The sequence below is a fragment of the Delphinus delphis genome, chromosome 5 (assembly GCF_949987515.2).
Source record: "Delphinus delphis chromosome 5, mDelDel1.2, whole genome shotgun sequence".
Taxonomy (NCBI): domain Eukaryota; kingdom Metazoa; phylum Chordata; class Mammalia; order Artiodactyla; family Delphinidae; genus Delphinus; species Delphinus delphis.
This window is the reverse complement of record NC_082687.1, coordinates 38344494-38359500: the sequence shown is the minus strand read 5'-3', so window position 1 is coordinate 38359500 and position 15007 is coordinate 38344494. Positions and strand designations below refer to the sequence as shown.

The 15007-nt window shown below is 37.5% G+C and overlaps 1 protein-coding gene across 6 annotated transcripts in view; it reads right to left on the bottom strand.

Moving 5' to 3' along the window:
• WDFY3 (WD repeat and FYVE domain containing 3) overlaps positions 1 to 15007 on the bottom strand; it is a 261777-nt gene that overhangs the window by 20990 nt on the left and 225780 nt on the right. For all 6 annotated transcript variants that reach the window (XM_060012227.2, XM_060012222.2, XM_060012224.2 and 3 more), the window contains 6 exons: positions 10832 to 10886; positions 10454 to 10573; positions 8490 to 8607; positions 7327 to 7433; positions 5642 to 5795; positions 108 to 199 (listed from right to left, as the gene is read on the bottom strand). In XM_060012227.2, the coding sequence (XP_059868210.1) occupies positions 108 to 199; positions 5642 to 5795; positions 7327 to 7433; positions 8490 to 8607; positions 10454 to 10573; positions 10832 to 10886 (646 nt within the window). The remainder of the gene's footprint in view (positions 1 to 107; positions 200 to 5641; positions 5796 to 7326; positions 7434 to 8489; positions 8608 to 10453; positions 10574 to 10831; positions 10887 to 15007) is intronic.

Here is a 15007-nt window from a genome sequence, read left to right as displayed (position 1 = left end):
TTAGTAACTTAAACACATGGGGGATACATTGCTCAAGGTCTTCTCTTTGTACTGTGGTCAGTGACCCAGTGAGATCTCAGTTCAACTGTAGAGCGTACTGCCATTACCTCACGGTGCACTCGGATGAATTCTCGTGGGTCCCCTTTTGCCCAGGGTGGAAGGATAACATCTCCAAGCTTGGTGCCATTTTGTTTACAACCTGTGTAATTGGATATATTAAAAAGAAAATAAAAGAATGAGAAAAATAGTAAAGTAACAGAGAAATAGTGGGTTAGTTTCATTACCAGGACTATAAAATTTTACCACAGAAAGGACCCTCAGAGATATCTACTCTGGTATTTCCCCAAGACGACTCCTCCGAGCACTCCCTCAGAGAAATTAACTGAGTGTCAGCAAAACTGAGGGGCTCCCGCTGTCAAATGACTTCAGGGAATGCTGAGCTATGCAAGCTTAAACATGTTTCTTTCCTGCAAGACTCCTTGGAGGCACTGCTCTTCTCTAGGAAGGACATTAGATACAACATTTCTGAAACTTAATTGAGGACAGGAATGAAACATTTTATGGGTCTACTGTTTTGAGTTTGGAAAAACTGCTCAAATCAATTTTTAAGCCCCTTAAGACCACTCATTTGTAAGACCATTAGCAATTTCTCAAAAACTGTTCATTTAGGCTTTTCCAGAATGCTTTAAGCTTGGTGAGTCAATAGCAGTTACCTAGTACTGAATTTCTTGTCTGGTCTGCCATTCACATGGAAGAGGTTATTGAAAGGATATCTAACTCCTCAGCCATTTTCAGTCTGAATGCTCTCTTGGCTTAAGGGAAAATAAAAGTACCACAGTCTCCTAGAAATATTTGCAATACATGTGTTCACTCATATTTCTGATTCTTAAATTCTTGAGAGAGCTCTGTAGAACCCACATGTATTTTGCTGTAAGGATTCTCATTAATAAAATAAAATAAAATCTGAAACAATATAACTTTTGGCTGTTATATCATTTAACAGAAAAAAAATTGGGGGAAGACTATGTGGCTACGGGGGGAATTTTAATAATTTATAACAAAGTAATATTTATTCCCGTAAACTGTTATTTTAAGTCATAGCCAGATAATCTCTAAAATATTAAAGAAACCGTTTGCTATGAAATCTATTGACAACAAAACACATTAAATGGGACTGGCATCTGAGGAAATAGGTTTTTTTCTTCTTTTCGAAATAACATCAAAAAGTTAATTTTAGCTTACAGAGTTTTCCTAGGCACAAATCAGACGGTCACTGTAAAAAAATGACTCTATAAATAATGTTGACTCATTAGCTTAATGGCAGATGGTTAGATAAAAAGCTGAATTATAAATTTTCATAGGGAAGTATAATTGTTCACATTTTAGAACACAAAAGGCAGTTTCCAAGTAAGGGCCAGTAAAAATATTTCCTTTAGAAATAATCTTGTTTTCATCATTGCAATTTGATGGCTTCTTTACAATGTGATATAAGTGAGAGATACAAAAATCAGTTTATTGTTTAAAGGAATGTCTTGACTTAGTTGGAAAAATTACCATATAACTTAAAAAAAAATAAAACAATCAAGTTATTACAGCCCCTCCCCTCTCTCTCAGGCCCTTACCCCACCTCCCTTGAAATGCCCTCTAGGCCTACAAGAATAAGAAGCAAGTAATAATTTTTTTTGATAAAAAGAAGCAAGTAATAATCCCCAGGCTACCTGAGATATAATCTACTTTTCAAAATTTTGCTCATAATCCCTAAATACTGTGTGATATAAGTTTATTTTACCAGCACTATCTATAATTTAAAAATGTCATTTAAAGGGAACAGTCTGTAGAAAAGTCTTGGTCTGATTCTGCTACTCTGCAGTTCCCCTCCATGTATATCCAAGGGTACAAAGATAAGAAGACCAGACAAAAAAACCTAATTGCTCCAGAGCCAGGGGAAAAAACCTAAGTGCTTTCTTTTATATCATTTACCATCTTTTCTGGGTGGAGAGATCAACAGTGTTTTGTTTGATTTTCTTTATATTGAGGTAAAGTTCACATAACATAAAATCAACCTTTTTTTTTTTTTTTCCTGTATGCGGGCCTCTCACTGTTGTGGCCTCTCCCGTTGTGGAGCACAGGCTCCGGATGCGCAAGCTCAGCGGCCATGGCTCACGGCCCCAGCCGCTCTGCGGCATGTGGGATCTTCCCGGAACGGGGCACGAACCTGTGTCGCCTGCATCGGCAGGTGGACTCTCAACCACTGCGCCACCAGGGAAGCCCAAAATCAACCATTTTAAAGTGAACAATTCAGTGGCATTTCGTACGTTCACAATATTGTGCAACTACCATTTCTATCTAGTCCTAAAACATTTTCATCACATCAAAAAGAAATCTTAGGGCTTCCCTTCCCTGGTGGCGCAGTAGTTGAGGGTCCGCCTGCCGATTCAGGGGATAGGGGTTTGTGCCCCGGTCCGGGAAGATCCCACATGCCGCGGAGCAGCTGGGCCCGTGAGCCATGGCCGCTGGGCCTGTGCGTCCGGAGCCTGTGCTCCGCAATGGGAGAGGCCGCAACAGTGAGAGGCCCGCGTACCACAAAAAAAAAAAAAGAAATCTTAAAAGAATCAAACAGTTGTTCCCCATTCCTCCCCACCCCTGCTCCCATTCCCTGGTAACCACCAATCTGTGTTCTGTCTCTCTAGATTTACCTATTCTGGACATTCCATGTAAGTGGAAATCATACATTATGTGACCTTTTGTGTCTGGCTTCTTTTACTTGGTGCAATGTTTTTGAGGTTCATCCATGTTGTAGCATTTATCATTATTTCATACCATTTTATGGCTGAATAATATTCCATTATATGTATATTCCACAATTTGTTTATCCATTGATAGGTATGTGGGCTGTTTCTGCCATCTGGCTATTCTGAATAATGCTGCAATGAATGTGCATGTACAGGTCTTTGTTTAAGTCCCTGTTTTCAGTTCTTCTGGACAGTTCTTGGAGTGGATTTGCTTGGTCATATGGCAATTCAACATTTCCTACCAAACTGCTTCCCACAGTGCCAAACCATTTTACATTCTGACAAGAAACATACAAAGGTTCTACTTTCTCCATATCCTCACTAGCCCTTGTCATCTTCTGTTTGTGTGCTTTTTTTTCATCACAGCCACCCTAGTGAATGTGAAGTGGTACCTCACTGTGGTTTTGACATGCATTTCCTTAATGACTAATGATCTTTTCGTATGCTTATTGGCCATTTGTATAACTTCTTTGGAGAAATGGCTATTCAGGTCTTTTGCCCTTTTGCTTAACCTATTGCTGTTAAGTTGTAAGAGTTCTTTATATTCTGAATATTAGACCCTTATAAGATACATCATTTGCAAATATTTTCTCGCATTCTGTAGGTTTTCTTCATAATGCCCTTGGATGCAGAAGTTTTAAATTTTGATAAAGTCCAATTTATCTTTTTTTGTTGCTTTTGCTTATGCTGTTGATCCAAATCCAAGATCATGAGGATTTACCCCTATGTTTTCTTTTGAGTTTTATAGCTTTAGCTCTTACATGCAAATAGTGTTTTTTAACGTGTGTGATTTCAAGGAGGGAAGATGAAGGTGAGCATGACAAACATACATGACCTTTCTTTTATTTACTTATTTAAAAATAGATGATTTGGTTGGGTTTGTAAGTAGTCTGGCTAGAACATTTCTGCGACATAGATTATTATAACGGACCGTTTCTGGAATATTGAGGGTATCTCTTTCTTTCTGCACCTCTCCGTTATCTGTCTCTTTGAAAGTGATGTCCTTAGGGAAGAAAGTAGCATTCTCCAAAGGTGAATTATAAGTGAACATAATAAAACACTAACGTGCATTCATATTCAAATGCTGTGCACACATTTGTTGTTTTTCCCTGTTCACCATCTACTCTATTTCTTTGAGGAACTGCCACTCCCTTTGACTCTAAGTGTTAGAACTTGATGTCTTTAGCTGCTCAAGGGTGAGCTCCAGGCCCAATCAGAGGTAATGAGACTCAGTTTCAGGCCTTTTGCTGGGGTTATTGAGAGTCTTACTGCCTTTCCTATTGCACCTAGACCTACAATTTCACAAGGTTCAAGCTGCTGATGAACAATTAAATAAATAAAAATTATATTACAAAGAAAAAACACTCAAATATATTGGATATGAATATTCCTTGAATTTTCCATTAATGAATTTTATGAGGTAGTATAGTAATGGTTTATATGTTGAACTCTTAAATACAGTATGATACAGAGCATGAAAAAAGTATGAAAACAGAACAATATCTGGCACTAATATTCTAAAGTGAAACAACGGAATTTTGATATGTCGTAAAAATAAATATTCAGAAACATAGATCAGCAAACTGTCTTCCAAGAAACTGTAGCCAAGGTCAAATCTACTTCCTGAAACTGCTGGACAATATAAAGAGAGAAGAGTACCGAGGAAATTTCTCTCCTTTTTGTAAGTGTTGATTTGGTTCTGTTTTTCTAGAAAATAGTACCCTAACAGGATGAAGAAAGGGATTTACCTAAAGTTATTCTGAAATTCTAACTTTAAATTTTATTAGCATGTAAGCTGAGAATGCTTCAGGCAATACAAAAGATTTAAACAATACATGAAAAATATGGATATGCCACTCTTGGCTGTGAGTTTCAATCATATTAATTTTCAAACAAAATTTCACCTCACCTTTGTTTTCACTGAAATAAATAATGATATTCTGACCATTAGATGTAATTTGTTAATTCTTAATTTTTCCCCAAACTATAGGTTTGAAACAGCTTATTTGGGGGCATAAATCTATTTTCCTTTGTTATATTTACTCTCATACACCCAGTTGTAATTAGCAGCAGCTAAACTCACAAGGAAATAGAAACCAAGCAGGAACCTGCAAGGCCTTCCCAAGAACAATACTCCCTTGCCCCCCAACATGTCCCCTGCCTCTTGTTTGCAGAAAAGCTTTAGCCTCCTAGGCCTACCCCAAGTTCCAAAGAGTAAATTTAATCAGAGAAGTAAGAAAATGCAGAAACAAAGGAAAACACTCAAGCAAGACAAAATAATATTAGTTTAGCCATAGAGCAAAGTCAAGGATCTTTAGTTCCTCCTCAAGGGCTACAGACAATATCCTGAGCCATGTCCTTGAGCTGTTTTGCAGATACTAAAACCCCTACCAGGTGGACAAAGTTAACTACACCAGCACACAGACCCCAGACCAGTTGGAACCAGAAGGTTGATGACTGATATTCCCGAAACATCACCCTGTTACCCTCACTGTCAACCAATCGTAGACTTGTGCACAAGCTGAATGCATATCATGTGACCCTCTCCCTCACACTTTTTAAAAACCCTCCTCTGAAAGCCATCACTGGGAAGTTCAGGCTTTTTCAGCATGAGCTGCCCATTCTCCTTGCTTGGCCCTGCAATAAGTGCTGTCCTTTCCCTTCACCATGACCAACCCAGTGTCAGTAGATTGGCTTTGCTGCATGTTGGGTGAGTGGATCCAAGTTTGGTCTGGAAACAAAATCTTTTCTTGTCAGTGTGTACTACAGACAATCGTCAGAAAACTGACTTATTTCTGTTGGTCTTTTCCTGGCTAACGATCCTAAGATAGTGCCATAGTGCTACATACCTAGATCAAAGTTGTTGGAATTGAACAGGAATTCTGGTAAGTAAAAAAATTCTGGGATAAGTTCCTTTACATCTGCCATGTTGTGCTTTGATGCTGAATACCAGGCCTCGCGTACACTGTGAAACATCCGGTCAGCCAGGTCAAAATGGCCTCCCTGTGGGCAGAACGAGAAGGCACCTTTCTGTTAGAGAACCACTCCCACCTCACAGCTTCCAAGTTCAAGGGCTTGAAACCCAAGTAAATATGTTTGATGACAACTCAATTTCCCATCATCCTATGTTAAATACACAAAATTTTAAATAATCACAGAAAGAAAATTAATCTAATTCTTTTCGGGGTACTCCTTACCAAGGGTGCTCTTGCTCTGTATCAAAGTGAAATCCAAGTACAAAGACTTTAAAAAGTCATTAAAAAAAAAGATCAGTTTTTAGAGAGGGCAAGACTATAAGGAAATTGAGGAGTTCCTCCACTGTTTGATAATGCTCTCCTAAAAAAAAAAGATTCTAATGTAGCCATCTACAGTTGGAAATATTCAGTTTATATATGTATTTGACTAATTTTATAAATTAACATGACATTCAGGTTCTCACACCAATGAGAATTAAGTGGAGAACTCGGAAGGTGATCAAAAAGTTATAGATTGATAAAACAAATTTAAATAGAAAAGGGATTTCTTTTGCTTACACAGCCTCACAGATAACACCACTCCCTTCCTCAGTCCAACTCCCTATGCTGCGTTTGAGTGAATACAGTGTGTTTGTCTTTACAATGACGTTCACTGTGTAAAAATGCTGAAGTCCATACAATGGCCACCAAGGCCTACCACCATCTGGCCCCTGCTACCTCTCTGACCTCATCCCCTATTGCTTTCCCCTGCAGTCACTCTGCTCCAGACATACTGGCTTCCTTGCTGTTCCTCAAGCATCTCAGGGATATGCCTGACTCAGGGCCCCTCATAGGCCGTTCTCTCTGCCTGGAACATACTTTCTCCAGATATCTGCACCAGTAACTCCCTCACCTCCTTCAAGTTTCTGTTCAGATATCACCTTTTCAAGGAGACCTACTCTGACCATCATGTCCTCCTCCACCTCCCATTCCTGTACTTCCCATTCCGTTTCCCTGACCTACATTTTTCTGATAGCACTTATCACATTCTGAAACATTTTACAATATACTTATTTTGTTTGTCTGTCTCCCTCAACTAAAATATATAAATTCCATAAGGCAGGACTTTTGTCTTTATTCACTGATATCTCTAAGCACCTAGACCAGTGCCTGGAATACAGTAAGTATTCAACAAATATTTGCTGAATAAATGGAAGAGAATGTGGAGAAAGGCAATTATAATACAGAAGACAGCAAATGAGCTAGACAGTATTACTCTTTTTTAAATGTTTGTTGAATTCAACCAGTTAAGGCTGAATTCCATATACCTGGCTGGAAAGCATATGTTACTTGCTTATTTGACTAAAGGACCCTGGCACTTGTTTAGTGTAAACAAATTCTAGTTTATTTATCAATTTTGGTCCAGTGAAATTCCACTTTCACTATGTTTTGACTACTTTTGTGACTAAAAACTTCACAGGGCTTCTTGTCAGGCAAGGTAACAACATTAAAGAAAAAAGCAACAATCTTAAATAAAAGGCTTGAATAAAATGCAAAAATTCTAAACTTAAGAGTTTTACCTGTAGCCTTAGGAATATCTGTGTGAAGGGCTCCATCCTTACTAGGTACGAAGCCACAATCATTGCAGATGAATAGTGTGTCCCATAGTGGTAGGCTGGAGTTTCTCCTTGCCAAGAAAATTAAAGCATAATTGAAAATGAAAGAGTAATATGAAAAATAAAATTTGCATTCATCAATAGACTTGAAAATGCTAACGTATGTGATAACTGTGACACTAAGTGCAATTAGCACTGGCATTTGCAGCATGAAAACTTTATGATGACACTGCAACCTCTCACTTATATGTTTGGCAGTTATCCAGTTTAGTATAATTCTGTGCCTTTCCCCCAAACTGAGCACATCTAGCAATTCATGTTTTGAGGCTAACTGTAACAGGTAATCCTTAATAGCAAACCATCTTTGACTAAAGCAAGATAATGAGCAACTTTTTATTAGGTTCTAGCTTTGCAACAGTATAAATTTCTCTAAATTGTTGTCTTCGAATATTATGCAATTTTTATTACATAGTCTCCTTGCAGGAAAAAGAAAGGATTCCACACAGGGAATATAGTTAGGCTTAGTTTTTTTCTCTTTTGTTTGTTTTGCCTGTTTGAAGGGGATACATGATAAACATTAAACATAAAAAAACATAAGTAGGTAAACTGTAGTATTTTAGAAGGTAATCAACTATAATTTTTTAATGCAAAAGGTTTCTAAAAAGTGCCTCAATAAAATTAAAAGAACCTATAATGGAAAACAATCTGAAAAAACTGAATGACTGAATCACTTTGCTGTACACCTGAAACACTGTAAATCAACTATACTTCAATAAAAAAAATTAAAAGAGTCAATAAAGGAAAGTTTAGTTTCTGGCCTAAATACGATTAGAGATAATGGCATATTATGATGGGAAATTTCTACCCTAGACAAAGCAGACATACTTTGCTTTCTGACAGTACCTGACAAGCTACCTAAAAAATGCCTTCTAAGCATGGCCATCAGTTGGCATGCAAAACCTCATTCTTCTACTCTGATAGTTGTGTATTAAGTGTGCATACGCAACATATATAGATATAATGATATATAAGCAATCTGGGGAAAGATGGAAGGGCATCAGACCGCTAAATAATGGCTTACTTTTGAAACTTGGGTACAAAGTCCCATGACAGGAAAAGTTACTTACCATTAGGATCTTCCCAGTCTTTATATCGCTTCTTATACTGAGCTAATCGTTCATCTGTCTGTGCTCCCATTGGCTTAGCCAGGTTTCTAAATGTCTTGGGATTAGTAAGATCTACCTCCTAAAATACAAAACGAAACCCAATTCCAAATTACTATACATCCTCTATTCTCACCAATGTAGACACAGTGGCTATAGCAATGATGATCTGTAAATGTGCTAGTATCTATGGGGTCACACCAGCAGAACTGGACTCCAAGACAATGCCATGCACCTACTGGTTATCCATATTTTATGGACAGGCACATGGCAGTTTGTTAATTGGTTTGGCTTGAAGACAACTGTTTTGGAAATTAAGTGTTCACAGAGGAAGGCACTCAGGATCCAGGTTTGGAGATGAGGAATAAGAGGGAAAACTGTTCCCAGTCTTGGCAAGGGCACAGCAGGAGACTTTGGACTCAAAAGCTCCAATTCATCTTTATCCTCTGTCACCCACATAACTGGAGGATCAAATCTCCTTTTTGTTCTCTTCCCCTCTCCCCCATTTCACTCCAACTTCACTTCTGAGCATTTTCTTCCTAGAGGTGAAAGGGAAGTGAAATAAACTAGAGCACTCAGTAATTTGTTCACCTCCAAAAGACAACATCATACCAGATCAAGTGACTCCAAATGAGATGGTTTCTTTCAGTCTACCAGAGATTATTTTAAAAGCTCATTTCTAGCTGACCTAATTCATGTATTTAAAAGGAAACCAAAATTTACCTCCTGAGGGTTTTAAAAGTAGAAATTTGAAGTACATACCCATGGGATACGTAATTTGTGTCATTTCTATAGGGCATCATGGCCCACCAATTTTGCCAACTTATATTTTAAAAGTCTTGAACAGGAGAAACTGATCCACATTACCAATATAAGTCAAGTTAGTATTTGTCCTCTGAAAATCTACATGTAAAATACCTCATTCATACTTTTTTTGGTTATTTCAACAAAGATTAAAAGTATTTACTAAGAACCGGGCATTGCTCTAGAGCAGCGGTCCCCAACCTTTTTGGCACCAGGGACCGTTTTCATGGAAGACAATTTTTCCAAGGCCCGGTGGGGGGGAGGATGGTTTTGGGATGATTCAAGCGCATTACATTTATTGTGTACTTTACTTCTATTATTATTACATCAGCTCCACCTCAGATCATCAGGCATCAGATCCTGGGGGCTGGGGACCCCTTCTCTAGAGGTTGGAACTTAAGAGCTACATAAGATAGTCTTTGTTTTTAAGGACCTCATAGTTGAGTACGGTCAGACAAAAATCATGACTACAACATGCTGTAAAAGAAAGCAGCATGATACAGCTACAAGGCAGTGTGGGAACAGAGGAAGAAGGAAGAGGACAGAAGGCTCCCCGGAGGTATACTGGAGTGTGTCCTGCAGGATGAAATACAGCTAGCCAGAGGAACCTGTCAGCGGGAGAGAAGATGGGCATGGGCATGGGGAGAAGTGCAGGCAGGGAGAGCAGCACAGGCAGAGCTGCTGAGAGAGAACGGGGTAGCCCAGGACAGCGGTTCTCGAAGCACAGGAGGGAGATCTATGTATCAACTACTTTGTGAAGGGTGCTATACCGAGGTTCTAAAATTCTCTCCAAATTGTGATGATGATTTATGCAATAATGTAAAACTGAGGAATGACTCAATTAGATTTGTTCCTGCTGGCTGCAGTGTAGAGGACAGTGACATCCTCCAGTGGATACAAATTTATTAGCACTTTAGGAAATTCAATAGATATCATGAATCCAAGAAGTTCATCAAGTATCCAAACTTTGTACAAGTCTAAGCTAAAGCTCTTCTCATCTTCTTGGGAGTAAGTCCCCTTTGAGAACTTAAACTATAAAGCATATAAATCATTTCAGCCACTGCATTATCTTTTAATTACTTTCGAGAATGTGTTCCACTTTCACAAAATGATTTGAAATTTACCTCTGAGTCGTAATCTGCAAGGATCCAGGGGAAGACAGGATACTGCATGAGGTCATTATATGATCTGCCAGCCAAAGTGTTCAAGTGCATCAAATACTGAAAGTTGCTGATTTCACCTCTCTTGGGAAAGATAAATAGATTCATTTTAAAGCAATCAAATATTTCTGCTACATTCAATTTTAAAAATTTATATGCAAAATGAGGTAAAGGATAATTTCTTGCAGATTTCAGAATAAAGCATTTTTTTCCCTTAAAAACAAAAACAAAACTTTTTTTCTATGGTATATATTTTATAAATTATTAAAGTACTTTTAACTGTATGACTTATACTTTCTAGCTACAAATTACGAAGGAAGCTTACATTTTCATTGAACTTACCTCCCATCTCTGAGTCACAGACTTCTCTCCAACCAGAGTGCTAAGCAACCCAGATCTAAAAATGATAAATAATAAATTGTAGGCAACATAACTTTAAAAATATGTGTAATTACGAAGCTGAAAATTTTAAGTCAATGGTCCACGAATTTTTCAAACTATGGAGGACAACCTATTAGTGGGTCATGAAATCAGTTTAGGGGGTTGTGAACAGCATTTTGAATTATGAAATAACAGAATCAAATTGAAGAAAATAGAAAACATTGGAAGGCACTACATGCAGGAAGGAAAAATCTCTTCTGTGAATTTTATTGTACTATTTGTAACTAAGTTTGTGTGAGTTGGGATGCAATGTAGTATTTTTTTTTTTTTTTTTGCGTTACGCGGGCCTCTCACTGTTGTGGCCCCTCCCATAGCAGAGCACAGGCTCCAGACGCGCAGGCCCAGTGGCCATGGCCCACGGGCCCAGCTGCTCCGTGGCACGTGGGATCCTCCCGGACTGGGGCACGAACCCATGTCCCCTGCATTGGCAGGCGGATTCTCAACCACTGCACCACCAGGGAAGCCCACAATGTAGTATTTTTTACCGTGGGTTACAGAAAATGAGTTTGAAAAACATTGATCTAGTTCAACTTTCTAACCTTTACAATAATTTCTATATAAACTGATCTAAAGACATTAAATTGGAATAACTGATAAGAGTATACAATATTTTGTACATAGTAGGTGCACAGTACATTTCCTAAAAGAGGTGTTGAAAAAGTGAATGAAAATATAAATATTTTATGACAGGAAAGTCACTGCTGTTCAGAAAATTATAGAACATTTTCTATAGCAGATTTTCTAGAATGCTATAAAACCTTAAGGTTATAATATTGATAATTATTAATCTGAAGATTGTGAGTTGACCACTGAACAAGTAGGAAAGCACTTAACTATATATTTTATTGTCTGAAAGGAAATTAAGAGATTTGTAAACCTTAGTTCATAAACATATCTAGGTCAAAGGTACAGATACCACTTTTCACTTCCAGATAAATTCTTCCCTTCAGGCAAATTGAATGCATAGGGTACTCTCCCTGGAAAAAGAGCTATGATCATTCCTCAACATTGTAGGAAAGGGAACAATTGAAAAGAAGATTAAAGTTGGGAATGAATTTCTGCTTCTTGTCTTTGAGTTTTCAATAGTTCTTCAAGAACTGCCAACTCAGCACAGACAGTAGTAAGAACAATGAAATAGCAAGCTGAAGATTATCTAGGCAAGCAAAAGTACTAGCAATTTGCTTACAACTAGAAAAAAGGCTTAGTATGCTTTAAGGGAGCCTTTCACTTCCTATATTTATCTTAACAGCAACACAAACGATTAGGAATAGAACAGGTTTCTAAGGTTAACAAAAGCATATAAGCAGCATTTGTAAATCTCAGCTAAAGAAAAATAAAAGCAGTAAGTTAAAGAGAAATACACAAATTAATATATTTAGACACATATAGATTGAAATAAAATTTTATTTACAAATTACAGAATCCCCAGAAGTTTTAAGTTATTTTCTTGCATGTTGTAATAATTAATTTGTAGCCCCAAAGCACTGCTTCTTTTTCTTTTGAATTTTATTTATTTTTTTATACAGCAGGTTCTTATTAGTTATCTATTTTATACATATTAGAGTATATATGTCCATCCCAATCTCCCAATTCATCCCACCCACCCCGGCTCTGCCCTCTTGGTGTCCATACATTTGTTCTCTACATCTGTGTCTCTATTTCTGCTTTGCAAACTGGTTCATCTGTACCATTTTTCTAGATTCTACATATATGCGTTAATATACAATATTTGTTTTTCACTTTAGTTTGCTTCCATGTCTTGGCTATTGAAAACAGTGTGGCAATGAACACTGGGTGCATGTGTCTTTTTGAATTAAGGTTTCCTCTAGGTATATGCCCAGTAGTGGGACTGCTGGGTCATATGGTAGTTCTATTTTCAGGAACCTCCATAGTGGCTGTATCAATTTACATTCCCACCAACAGTGCAAGAGGGTTCCCTTTTCTCCACACCCTCTGCAGTTTTTCTTGTTTGTAGATTTTCTGATGATGCCCATTCTAACTGGTGTGAGGTGATACCTCACTGTAGTTTTCATTTGCATTTCTTTAATAATTAGTGATGTTGAGCAGCTTTTCATTTGTCTGTTAGCCATCTGTATGTCTTCTTTGGAGAAATGTCTATTTAGGTCTTCTGCCCAATTTTTTGATTAGGTTGTTTGTTTTTTTAATATTGAGCTGCATGAGCGGCTTATATATTTTGGAGATTAATCTTTTGTCTGCTGATTTGTTTGCAAATATTTTCTCCCATTCTAAGCGTTGTCTTTTCATCTTGTTTACAGTTTCCGTTACTGTACAAAAGCTTTTAAGTTTCACTAGGTCCCATTTGTTTATTTTTATTTCCATTACTCTAGGAGGTGGGTCAAAAAAGATCTTGCTGTGATTTATGTCAAAGAGTGTTGTTATTCCTATGCTTTCCTCTATGAGTTTAATAGTGTCTGGTCTTACATTTAGGTCTTTAATCCACTTTGAGTTTATTTTTGTGTATGGTGATAGGGACTGTTCTAATTTCATTCTTTTACATGTAGTCCAGTTTCCCCAGCACCACTTATTGAAGAGGCTGTCTTTTCTCCATTATATATTCTTGCCTCTTTTATCAAAGATAAGGTGACTGTATGTGCATGGTTTTATCTCTGGGCTTTCTATCCTGTTCCATTGATCTATATTTCTGTTTTTGTGCCAGTACCGTACTGTCTTGATTACTGTGGCTTTGTAGTATCCTCTGAGGTCAGGGAGCCTGATTCCTCCAGCTCCATTTTGCTTTCTCAAGATTGCTTTGGCTATTCGGGGCCTTTGTGTTTCCATACAAATTGTGAATTTTTTTGTTCTAGTTCTGTGAAAAATGCCATTGGTAGCTTGATAGGGATTGCATTGAATTTGCAGATTGCTTTGGGTAGTATAGCTATTTTCACAATGTTGATTCTTCCAATCCAAGAACATGGTATATCTCTACATCTGTTGGTGTCATCTTTGATTTCTTTCATCAGTGTCTTACAGTTTTCTGAGTACAGGTCTTTTACCTCCTTAGGTAGGTTTATTCCTAGGTATTTTATTCTTTTTGTTGCAGTGGTGAATGGGATTGTTTCCTTAATTTCCCCTTCTGATCTTTTGTTGTTAAGTGTATAGGAATGCAAGAGATTTCTGTGTATTAATTTTGTATCCTGCAACTTTTACCAAATTCATTGATTAGCTCTAGCAATTTTCTGGTGGCATCTTTAGGATTCTCTATGTATAGTATCATGTCATCTGCAAACAGTGACAGTTTTACTTCTTCTTTTCCAATTCGTATTCCTCTAATTTCTTTTTCTTCTCTTATTGCCATGGCTAGGACTTCCAAAACAATGTTGAATAACAGTGGTGAGAGTGGACATCCTTGTCTTGTTCCTGATTTTAGAGGAAATGCTTTCAGTTTTTCACCATTGAGAATGATGTTTGCTGTGGGTTTGTCATATATGGCCTTTGTTACGTTGAGGTAGGTTCCCTCTATGCCCACTTTCTGGAGAGGTTTTATCATAAATGAGTGTTGAATTTTGTCAAAAGCTTTTTCTATGTCTATTGAGATGATTATATGGTTTTTATTCTTCAGTTTGTTAATACAGTGTATCAAATTGATTGATTTGCATATATTGAAGAATTCTCGCATCCCTGGGATAAATCCCACTTGATCATGGTGTATGATCCTTTTAATGTGCTGATGGATTCTGTTTGCTAGAATTCTGTTAAGGATTTTTGCATCTATATTCATCAGGGATATTGGTCTATAATTTTTTTTTTTTTGTAGTATCTCTGTCTGGTTTTGGTAACAGGGTGATGGTGGCCTTGTAGAATGAGTTTGGGAGTGTTCCTTCCTCTGCAATTTTTTTGAAGAGTTTAAGAAGGATGGGTGTTAGCTCTTCTCTAAATATTTGACAGAATTCACCTGTGAAGCCATCTGGTCCTGGACTTTTGTTTGTTGGAAGATTTTAAATCACAGTTTCAATTTCATTACTTGTGATTGGTCTGTTCATATTTTCTATTTCTTCCTGGTTCAGTCTCGGAAGGTTATACCTTTCTAAGAATTTGTCCATTTCTTCCAGGTTGTCC